This window comes from Trichomonas vaginalis, chromosome I (assembly GCF_026262505.1).
Source record: "Trichomonas vaginalis G3 chromosome I, whole genome shotgun sequence".
In the NCBI taxonomy this organism is placed as follows: domain Eukaryota; phylum Parabasalia; order Trichomonadida; family Trichomonadidae; genus Trichomonas; species Trichomonas vaginalis.
In genome coordinates, this window is record NC_067203.1 from 8456835 (window position 1) to 8469364 (window position 12530).

Sequence of the window (12530 nt, forward strand, 5' to 3'; positions counted from 1 at the left end):
CGACATGAGTGCACAATACACTCTTGTCGGTCAAAGTTCCGCAATCACAAAGTGATTGCAAAAGATTGTTCCATTCTGGGAGACATGCAGTGACAATGTCTCCCAGAATGAGACATTGTGACCGACAAGAGTGCACAATACACTCTTGTCGGTCAAAGTTCCGCAATCAAGTGATTGCGAACTTTTATCATTCTGGGAGACATGCAGTGACAATGTCTCCCAGAATGAGACATTGCGACCGACAAGAGTGCACAATACACTCTTGTCGGTCAAAGTTCCGCAATCACAAAGTGATTGCAAAAGATTGTTCCATTCTGGGAGACATGCAGTGACAATGTCTCCCAGAATGAGACATTGTGACCGACATGAGTGCACAATACACTCTTGTCGGTCAAAGTTCCGCAATCACAAAGTGATTGCAAAAGATTGTTCCATTCTGGGAGACATGCAGTGACAATGTCTCCCAGAATGAGACATTGTGACCGACAAGAGTGCACAATACACTCTTGTCGGTCAAAGTTCCGCATCAAGTATGATTGCGAACTTTTATCATTCTGGGAGACATGCAGTGACAATGTCTCCCAGAATGAGACATTGCGACCGACATGAGTGCACAATACACTCTTGTCGGTCAAAGTTCCGCAATCACAAAGTGATTGCAAAAGATTGTTCCATTCTGGGAGACATGCAGTGACAATGTCTCCCAGAATGAGACATTGCGACCGACAAGAGTGCACAATACACTCTTGTCGGTCAAAGTTCCGCAATCACAAAGTGATTGCAAAAGATTGTTCCATTCTGGGAGACATGCAGTGACAATGTCTCCCAGAATGAGACATTGCGACCGACAAGAGTGCACAATACACTCTTGTCGGTCAAAGTTCCGCATTCATAACTTGAATGCGGAACTTTCTATCATTCTGGGAGACATGCAGTGACAATGTCTCCCAGAATGAGACATTGTGACCGACATGAGTGCACAATACACTCTTGTCGGTCAAAGTTCCGCATTCAAGTTATGAATGCGGAACTTTCTATCATTCTGGGAGACATGCAGTGACAATGTCTCCCAGAATGAGACATTGCGACCGACAAGAGTGCACAATACACTCTTGTCGGTCAAAGTTCCGCAATCACAAAGTGATTGCAAAAGATTGTTCCATTCTGGGAGACATGCAGTGACAATGTCTCCCAGAATGAGACATTGCGACCGACAAGAGTGCACAATACACTCTTGTCGGTCAAAGTTCCGCAATCACAAAGTGATTGCAAAAGATTGTTCCATCATTCTGGGAGACATGCAGTGACAATGTCTCCCAGAATGAGACATTGCGACCGACAAGTGCACAATACACTCTTGTCGGTCAAAGTTCCGCATCACAAAGTGATTGCAAAAGATTGTTCCATTCTGGGAGACATGCAGTGACAATGTCTCCCAGAATGAGACATTGCGACCGACAAGAGTGCACAATACACTCTTGTCGGTCAAAGTTCCGCATTCAAGTGATGCAAATTGTTCTATCATTCTGGGAGACATGCAGTGACAATGTCTCCAGAATGAGACATTGCGACCGACAAGAGTGCACAATACACTCTTGTCGGTCAAAGTTCCGCAATCACAAAGTGATTGCAAAAGATTGTTCCATTCTGGGAGACATGCAGTGACAATGTCTCCCAGAATGAGACATTGTGACCGACATGAGTGCACAATACACTCTTGTCGGTCAAAGTTCCGCAATCACAAAGTGATTGCAAAAGATTGTTCCATTCTGGGAGACATGCAGTGACAATGTCTCCCAGAATGAGACATTGTGACCGACATGAGTGCACAATACACTCTTGTCGGTCAAAGTTCCGCAATCACAAAGTGATTGCAAAAGATTGTTCATTCTGGGAGACATGCAGTGACAATGTCTCCAGAATGAGACATTGTGACCGACAAGAGTGCACAATACACTCTTGTCGGTCAAAGTTCCGCATTCATGATGCGGAACTTTCTATCATTCTGGGAGACATGCAGTGACAATGTCTCCCAGAATGAGACATTGCGACCGACATGAGTGCACAATACACTCTTGTCGGTCAAAGTTCCGCAATCACAAAGTGATTGCAAAAGATTGTTCCATTCTGGGAGACATGCAGTGACAATGTCTCCCAGAATGAGACATTGTGACCGACAAGAGTGCACAATACACTCTTGTCGGTCAAAGTTCCGCATCAAGTTATGAATGCGGATTTCCATATTCTGGGAGACATGCAGTGACAATGTCTCCCAGAATGAGACATTGTGACCGACAAGAGTGCACAATACACTCTTGTCGGTCAAAGTTCCGCATCACAAAGTGATTGCAAAAGATTGTTCCATTCTGGGAGACATGCAGTGACAATGTCTCCCAGAATGAGACATTGTGACCGACAAGAGTGCACAATACACTCTTGTCGGTCAAAGTTCCGCAATCAAGTTATGAATGAACTTTTATCATTCTGGGAGACATGCAGTGACAATGTCTCCCAGAATGAGACATTGCGACCGACAAGAGTGCACAATACACTCTTGTCGGTCAAAGTTCCGCAATCACAAAGTGATTGCAAAAGATTGTTCCATTCTGGGAGACATGCAGTGACAATGTCTCCCAGAATGAGACATTGTGACCGACAAGAGTGCACAATACACTCTTGTCGGTCAAAGTTCCGCATCACAGTGATTGCAAAAGATTGTATCATTCTGGGAGACATGCAGTGACAATGTCTCCCAGAATGAGACATTGTGACCGACAAGAGTGCACAATACACTCTTGTCGGTCAAAGTTCCGCAATCACAAAGTGATTGCAAAAGATTGTTCCATTCTGGGAGACATGCAGTGACAATGTCTCCAGAATGAGACATTGTGACCGACAAGAGTGCACAATACACTCTTGTCGGTCAAAGTTCCGCATTCAAGTTATGAATGCGGAACTTTCTATATTCTGGGAGACATGCAGTGACAATGTCTCCCAGAATGAGACATTGTGACCGACATGAGTGCACAATACACTCTTGTCGGTCAAAGTTCCGCAATCACAAGTGATGCAAAAGATTGTTCCATTCTGGGAGACATGCAGTGACAATGTCTCCCAGAATGAGACATTGTGACCGACAAGAGTGCACAATACACTCTTGTCGGTCAAAGTTCCGCATTCAAGTGAATGCGGAACTTTCTATCATTCTGGGAGACATGCAGTGACAATGTCTCCCAGAATGAGACATTGTGACCGACAAGAGTGCACAATACACTCTTGTCGGTCAAAGTTCCGCATTCAAGTTTGAATGCGGAACTTCCTATCATTCTGGGAGACATGCAGTGACAATGTCTCCCAGAATGAGACATTGTGACCGACAAGAGTGCACAATACACTCTTGTCGGTCAAAGTTCCGCATCACAAAGTGATTGCAAAAGATTGTTCCATTCTGGGAGACATGCAGTGACAATGTCTCCCAGAATGAGACATTGTGACCGACAAGAGTGCACAATACACTCTTGTCGGTCAAAGTTCCGCAATCACAAGTTATGAATGCGATTTCTCATTCTGGGAGACATGCAGTGACAATGTCTCCCAGAATGAGACATTGTGACCGACATGAGTGCACAATACACTCTTGTCGGTCAAAGTTCCGCAATCACAAAGTGATTGCAAAAGATTGTTCCATTCTGGGAGACATGCAGTGACAATGTCTCTCAGAATGAGACATTGTGACCGACATGAGTGCACAATACACTCTTGTCGGTCAAAGTTCCGCATTCAAGTTATGAATGCGGAACTTTCTGTCATTCTGGGAGACATGCAGTGACAATGTCTCCCAGAATGACATTTGCCGACAGGCAACAATACACTGTTGCACTTCCTCGGTAAATCTTCCGCAATCAGAAGAATTTGCGGAAGATTCTGTCATTCTGGGTGACATGCAGAGGCAATGTCTCCAGGAATCTTATATTGTATTTAAGATTGGAAGAACAATGACCACCAAAATATGTTGGCAGCGTCAGCGCACCAAAGGGTGGTGTTGTGCAGGAATTAGGCATCTTCGTGAGATCTCACGAGGCGAAGATTGGGGAACCTAACTTGGCTTCTCGCTGTAACATCTTCATTGACGGTCATCAAATTTTTAAACCACTTAAACCGTTCACTTTGACCATTTAATTAATAATTGGCATAATTTAAAATAGACATCAATATAATTTTACAAAAACTCAAACACATGCAAAATTTGCGCACTTTTCAACTATCTTTAAAAATCTCAAAACTAAAAATCGCGTCCATCATAACTTGAACCCCTTCCTTTCATCTTATTTTGGAGAATTTTCCAATATGCTAAAAATATTATTACTATTATTCTATTTTTATATTTAAGTTTGCTTCAATACACTTTTCATTTTTATTATTATTCTTAAATTCAGTTTAGAAAGGACCTGAAAAAACATATATTATCTTAAAAACTCAACATGGTATTTTTTTCTTTTCAATTTTTTTTTCAGATCTATTTTAGCGTATTACAACAATCAAAAAACATATAGATTATCTACGTATAACATTATTCTTAAATAATATCCTTAATTGCTAAGTTCATTTTCAAATTCTTTAGGTAGTCTACATATTTATGCCATTTCTATATACATATGATGTTCACTATATGTAATATCTTCCAATAGATAACGTTTGGACTATGTAAATTAAAAAAAATTTTTGCAATAAAAAAAATTTTAGAAGAGAATATAATGAAAAGTATCATATACTAACAATGTATAATATCACCATCTATTTTTCATGCTCCAAATCTTAGTTTTTGATTTAATAATTAATTTATTCGAAAATTTAGGAATTTAATACAGTGTATTAATCCTACAATTATATTTTAAGGTTTATCACATTAGTATTAGTCCAATATATTGTTTTCTTGTGAATATAAATTTTACTTATTAGCATAACATATAGGTTTGAATGCGTAACGAATTGGAGTTCTATTAGTACTCTCTAATCCTTTCAACATATCTTTGAAGAATATTACATAATAACCCAAATCGTAAAATATAATATAAATATACAATTAACTTATATTATGGAATATAAATTTAATTATATACTATATATAGATAACGCCTATTCTAAAATTACTCCAATATTCTTATATTTAAAATATAAAGTTATAAAAGTTTGATAAATATGCCCATATATATATGCAGTATTTCTATAAATAAATTCTAAGATTTTTTGTACATTCAAATATTAAAAAAATCATATGCATGCAAAGATATTTTTTTTTTCATTGTCGGCAACTATACCTAGGCACGATATAACCAATTGGAGTTGCTCGTATAGGCATCAAAAACAAATACAAAAAAAGGTGTTTATTGTTACAAAATATAATCAGAATGATTTCTTAAAATCAAAGCCGTATATTCTTAAATGTTTTGATTTTTAACAATACAAACTAATGGTGCATATGCCATCAAAAAAAAGCAGCACATCAAGAGTAAATTGCCTGATTCTATATTAATTAATCAAATATTCAGAAATTTCACAGTGCAAATATGATCTATCATTTTATCTGCATAGCACTATATGATTAGCCTCGGTCAATACACATACATCATATTATCAATATTCACTTCAGATTGTGTGTTTTCTAAAAAACAACAAAATATAATAGTCTACTATGTGCTCTATCTACTTAGTTGGATTGGAGTTCAGATGTTTATCTCCTTTGGCACAATCCGTTCTGCAAGTTGCTGAAAGTGTCACTTTTTTGTGCAATTACAAAAAATTTAGGGTATTCATATTTTCAAATTTATTTTATTCAATTTTTCAAAAATAACTTATATGGTAGTTTTTCAAACTATACCATATTAGTAAATATCATAACAACGAATCCGCAAATAAAAAAAAATCATTTACAACCCAAAGAAATCAATAAATTTCTAGTATCATCATTATCAGCAAGCTGAAGTGGTGTTTTGCCGTCATTGTTCTTACTGTTCTTAGGGAATTTGTTGTAAAGATTGAAAATTTCTTTGATATATTCCAATCTATTCCAAATGACGGCGAGGTGAAGGATATTATTGCCATCTTTATCGCACTCCTTAACTTTGGGATTTGCGGCAATTGAAAGTACTCGAAAAGTTTGGAAATCTCCTTCCTGAGCTGTAATATGCAATGCGGTGTTTCCATTGCTGTCTTTTGCATTGAGATTGACTTTGCCTTTACCTAAGAGTATTCTTACGATGTTTGTGCATCTCTTTCTGCATGCAATCATTAATGGCGTCTCTCCCTTTGCATTTTGTTCGGAGAGGCCATAGGTTGTTCTATTGAGAATATATTTAACAAGTTCTTCGTTGCTTGATTGACAAGCTAAGTGAATATAAGAATTCTTTTCGTTATTCGATTTATTGAAGTTGAAATCCTTAAGATGGATGATGTAATCAACTAAAGCAAGATGGCCGTGGTTAATGGCGATGTCAAGACATGATTCTTGCTTATCATTTAGATAATCTAGATAATTCGCCAATTTTGAATAAAAGTGCTTGAAAATATTGACATTTCCACCCATTGCAGCCAAATGAAGAAACGTATTCTTATGAAGATCTGTATCCGTGAGAATTGGAGTTGGAAAATAATTCATGATTTCTTCGTAACCGCGTATAACCGCACAATGATATGGTGTATGTCCATCAGAATTTTTATTTCCGATTTGATAACTGTATCGTTGATGAACTGAGGCAACGAGATCAAGATTTCCCGTGAAAATTGCATAATGAAGGATAGATTCGCCATTCTTTGTAATAATATTCGTTTTCACATTGGAATTCCTTAAGAATACATTGATCAATTCCAAGTCACCTGTCCTCAAAGCAAATAACAGTGGAGATTCACCGAGATTGTTGACGGCATTGACATCAACACCTGACATTTTGCTTATAGTTATTGCTAATATTGGGTTTCTTGCCCAAATAGCATAGTGAAGTGGAGTATTGCCTTCAATATCCTTAACATTGAGATCAATCTTAGGATAATCGAGTAATAACTCTACAATTAGATCTGAATGTATCAAAATTGCTATGTGTAATGGAGTTCTTCCTAAAGAGTTTTGAGAATTGACTGGTGGATCTGGTTCTTTGAGAATTTTTTGAACGGTGGCAATATCTCCTAGTTTGCAGGCCCTATGGAGTCTGTTGTTGCCATCTGAGGTATTAAATGAAGCCATCATTTGTGTAAAATGAAATAAAAAATAAAATTATCTTCGCAAAAAAGTCCTCCGATTTTTGACATTGATGATATGTTTACCTAAAACCAATCAATATTGATAATTATAATTTGTCGAGTGTGGGACAAACTATCCAGTGTCACTTTTTATTAACCTTATTTTAAAAAATTAATAAAATAATAATAAAAAATTATTTGAATCTTTTACATTAATTGTTTCTTTTTTAAAAGTACCTTTAAAGTACAATAAACAAGATTTGAATCTATTGATCCTTGTTGCAAACTTGAATATATTGCTTCAAGCATTTTCAAACATTCGACTTTTTTGTTTTCCAATATTTGTTCATGGTCATTAGCTTTTCGTAATAACGAACAACTTTATCACTATTGATTAATTGAACTTTAAATTTAATCAATAATGCTGGAACAACCGTTGTGTATAATTCAACAACAAAATCGTCTAATCGAATATTCTTCTCTCTGGGAAATAAGAATGCTTGAGAACTTTGAAATGTGACTCACTGACGTTATTAGTCGCGTCACCTCCGTTGCGATAGCGCTTATTCCAACGATCTAAATGATGCCTCCATTGCCTATCGAAGTACTTTTGGGCTTTCGGTTCTGTGGAAAGAATTTCAAGAATTCGATCATAAACTGCATCTAGGTCTGCAGCTTCTTCTTGAGTGAGGTGCTCTGGAACTTCTTCACTTGTTTCAAACGTTTCTTCTTCTGGAATAAATTCAGAATCGTTTGGATCATCAGAAGATTCTCGTGGTAAAAAGATTTGAGAAGGTTGAAATTCATTTTCGATGAATTCTTCTTATATTTCTCTTCTTCAATTTCTTCTGCTTGAAGTAAGTGAGATTGAGCTGGTTCCTCTCTAGGATTTCTTCTTCTTGGTTCTGTTCTTCCTCGGGAGATTCTTCTTTAGTATCGAATACTAATAATTTCATTAGATTATAAAATTCTTCAAAATTGTCTCGTGATTTAAACTTATCCGCTTTTCTAATATGGCGCGAAGGACATGCACGCCACACCAAAGAATATGACAGTTTGGAATACCTCGCTCAATTGCCTCGGCTATTTGTGGGGCGCAGCAGTCCATACTTATCATCTCGGGTTCTCTATTAATATATTGAAAATAACGACAAACACAATATTGAATATTTTCGCTTGTGTCAGGAGAATAAAGAAATACAAAAAAGGAAAAACAATAGTATGTTCTGTTTTTCCTGTGAGTGCATATAATGGAATGTTAGCCCTTAGAAGTTTATACGTTGAATCGATGTGAAACGTAGAAATTTGGTGACCAAGGCCTTCGCTTCGAAAGGTGCATATAAAAAAACTAGTTTTCCCGGCTCAGAGATAAATTCAATTAAATCTTCTGGACAACTTTCTTGAACAGATTCGACAAAGATAGCTAAAGAAACTTTTTCATCCGAACTAAAGCGTTTGGAAACAATTTCAGCTCTTTGAGCAAATTTACGTAATGCATCTGGACCTTGTGCAAATATTGAAAGTAACTCTTCGTCTGTATATGAAATATTTAAGTCTTGGAAACACTTAAGTTGAGCTGTAGCATGATTCATATTGTTTTCAAAGTAATGTTTAAGATAATTTCTGACAAATAATGAGGATATTGTTTTTGTTGATTTCGGAGGTGCAGAATGATCATGAGAGTCAGAGTGGATTAGTAGTTCATATTTATCTTGATCTATTATCCGGACTTTGAATTTAGCTTGACATTGTGGATACTTACATTTGTATTCGATCGTGGAGTATTCTTTCCTGCATTTTTGAGAGTAGCCCATGCTAGCTTTTATCTCTTCTTGGATACCAAACTGGAGGAGCTCCATAGTGTTGAATATCACGGGCTCCATACAACAAATTGAATAAGGTATTTCAAAATTTGAAGGAAATGGTCCATCATTGAATGTAGTGGCCGGAATTGAATGACATACAGATAGTTTGAGGAAATATGTTATAAATTATAATATAATTGAAGAATTAATTATCAAACAAGTCTAAGAGCCATTTGTCAGATTTTCCCGAAATGCAAGGTTAAGATTTTAGCAGCGACTAACTTTGAGTGTACATATATAATTGTTATACTGAGTACTTTCTATCTGTGTTACTTATTTGAGTCTAAGAGCCATTTGTCAGATTTTCCCGAAATGCAAGGTTAAGATTTTAGCAGCGACTAACTTTGAGTGTACATATATAATTGTTATACTGAGTACTTTCTATCTGTGTTACTTATTTGAGTCTAAGAGCCATTTGTCAGATTTTCCCGAAATGCAAGGTTAAGATTTTAGCAGCGACTAACTTTGAGTGTACATATATAATTGTTATACTGAGTACTTTCTATCTGTGTTACTTATTTGAGTCTAAGAGCCATTTGTCAGATTTTCCCGAAATGCAAGGTTAAGATTTTAGCAGCGACTAACTTTGAGTGTACATATATAATTGTTATACTGAGTACTTTCTATCTGTGTTACTTATTTGAGTCTAAGAGTCATTTCTACCATAGAACTAGATATTGTCTCTCATTAAATATATATAACTGTAAACTGCTTAATTCATTTATCTATTTAGATAAAATTATATTTATATAAGATTTCATGTTATTATTTCATCTTTATTATTTTTTTTATTCCTTTGAAAAGTGACACTGGATAGTTTGTCCCTTTCTCATAATTTGTCCATTGTGATGTCAACTTTGAGAAATTGAATCCCTTTTCAATTTTTTACAAAGAGATAATATATAAGTTAAGCTAAATAATAATCCGTTAAAACCTGAATCAAAATTTCTGATAAATTGAAAAATTGAATAAAAATAGCATTTTCATGATGAAATGAGTTAAAATAAAAATTAATGCCGCAGATTTTGGGTGATGAAAGTGCAAGTCAAAACACAAAAAGAAAAGAATTAACTATAATACATAACATTTTTAAACATAAAATGATTAAGGGTATAGTCCACTAAAAATTTTTAAGTTTTGACAATGAAAATAAGCTCTGTGACCATGTAAATATATATCTATGCAAAACGAGAGGTTATGCCATAATTTTTTTTAGTTATCAAATTTTCCTTTTTTTGAGAGAAGTCTCTCAATAATTTGAGAAGAATCTTTGATATAAAGAGATACACATTTGTAGAACGAAGTAAGTGTTTTCCAAACATTTTATATGTTCATCCTGTATAACAATATAAAGCTGCATAGTGCCATCTTGTGCGTTTGCTATTTTATGTACTTTTCTTTGAGATAATCCCTCTTCTCGGGTGAGTAGGTGACAAAAGTGCATACTCTTAAATTAACCTTAAATGTTGAGAGTAGGTGCCAAAAGTGAAATCGTGACACACTTTCGTCTTTCGTAGGCAGTGGTGGTTGTTACAAAAGGTAACTTCGAATGTAGCGTGAAATCTGCAAAAAAAATTCTGAAATTTGAATGGAGAACACAAAAATTGAATAGTTTACGTCAATAAAAAAGAGAAAAATGAAGCCAATGTGTCTCGAACCTAGGACTTAGAGCAGCAATCCCACTGTTTATAACATTACACTACATGCATCTCTCACCTCAGTGAATGAGATCAACTATATGATAACTTTTTCCCCATTATATTCTTGTGGAAAAGTGACAAATAGCAACTTTGACCCTCTCTCCTTCTCGGGTGATTTTAACAGTCAACTCAATTTTAAAATAAAGATTTCATCAAAATGATTTCGAAATTCGGATATTGATTATATAAATAGCACTGTTAACATATTTTGGATGAGTAAAAAATACCTTGTTTTGTATGCATTTAGTACACCTTTATTTTTGATTAAAACTATAAAATTTTTATTCCTTATATAATAAATAGTATATGTTACATGAAATTCAATAGCATTCAATTTTGGATTTTTAGATTTGGTAAATTTTAGAAGAAATAAAATCAGCAATCAAAATAAAGAAACTTTTTTTGTATCTTCTATGATTACCTTTTGGTACTAAATTTTGCATTAATAAGTAAATTATCTGTATTATTCTGTGAGCACAAGCCCTTAGTTATGCTGGTAGTGAATGATGAATCGTCATTTTGCGAAGAGAACGCGATTATTAAGGTAATTTTGAGAATTGTCTTGATTATTTTAAAATTAAATTAATTGAATAGGTAGGATAACTAGCTTTGCTAAATTTGTATAATTTGACCTTATTCTAGTTGGATCTGAGAATATTTTGCTGAAATAATAAAATTATATCGCCGATTTATGAAAATTTCTCTGATGGGACCGACTCGCTGAAACGTATTAGTGTTAATGGTAACTTGTCTGAAATTTCAAATTTTTTCGGAAATCCAAAAAATCACAAACAAAAGCATCAAAATTAGATTTGCATTTAAGGTTTTCATTTTTTTTTTGGAAAATAAAAATATTTTTCCCCAATAAAGTTTATTTTTACTTTTGAGAGGAATAGAAACGTTATTTGGAATTTTGAAACGACAGAAATGTTCCATTTTTAATGCAGATTCTAAAATGGGGTCAAATTTTTGATTGAACCGTTATCCATTGAAAAACCTCGATTTAAAAATGTTATTCCAAAATATTCATCTAATGATATAGTATATATTTATTAATTATTACTTTTTATTCAATTTTCACTTTTGGCGGGATTTCATTTTTTTTGTTGTATGGGCCATATTGTTCACCCAAAACGGAACAAAGGCAATGCATAACATTTTACTCCACGAACGTCGTCGACTCTCAGCGCGACAGATGCTTGGTGCTTGCATAATGACCGGAATGCCATATACAAAAGGTGCTCGCTTTCTTTCTCTTTGTGGAACTAAGCCCCCAGTTAGTATGGTTATGTTGGGTACTGTGGCACTGCGTTCCACTTTACACAATACTTGTGAATTTGACACTTTACAAAACCGTTAACGTAAATTTTACAACACAAACGACAACACTAACTTAACCTTAAATATTTACAAAACCATCTGACACATAAATGACTTCACTAACGAACTCACTAATGTAAAAATAAACGTTCTCACTATCGTTCTCACTAACGACTTCACTAATTTTTCATAATTTTTCCTCAATATCTTCATCATCAGTGTTAACCCATTGTAGTCATACTTGAAGCCATAAACTTTCTCTAACTTCTTAACGTACAATTTACATAACTTACCTTCGTCATCGTATGGTTTAATGATATAACTATTTCTATCTTTATACACAGTCAATGAAAAGTCAACTGGTCTCGGATGTATTTGAAAGAACATGTTATGCTCAGGAAGGAAGAATAAA

The 12530-nt window shown here is 35.1% G+C and overlaps 1 protein-coding gene and 1 pseudogene across 2 annotated transcripts, besides 4 other annotated features; both read right to left on the reverse strand.

Annotated features, from left to right (window-relative positions):
- Positions 1 to 5830: 5830 nt before the first annotated feature.
- TVAGG3_0952280 (spectrin binding) lies at positions 5831 to 7260 on the reverse strand (the record flags this gene model as incomplete). Its single annotated transcript, XM_001298159.1, has 1 exon — positions 5924 to 7240. One exon carries the CDS (start codon positions 7238 to 7240, stop codon positions 5924 to 5926), a length of 1317 nt encoding a protein of 438 aa, XP_001298160.1.
- A 92-nt stretch (positions 7261 to 7352) lies between these two features.
- Positions 7353 to 9929: a mobile genetic element.
- Positions 7441 to 8825, reverse strand: TVAGG3_0952300 (annotated as a pseudogene). Its single transcript has one exon. A coding segment is annotated over exon 1 (1385 nt).
- A 277-nt stretch (positions 9930 to 10206) lies between the features above and the next one.
- Positions 10207 to 10228: a mobile genetic element.
- A 293-nt stretch (positions 10229 to 10521) lies between these two features.
- Positions 10522 to 10568: a mobile genetic element.
- A 1505-nt stretch (positions 10569 to 12073) lies between these two features.
- Positions 12074 to 12530: part of a mobile genetic element that runs on past the window's edge.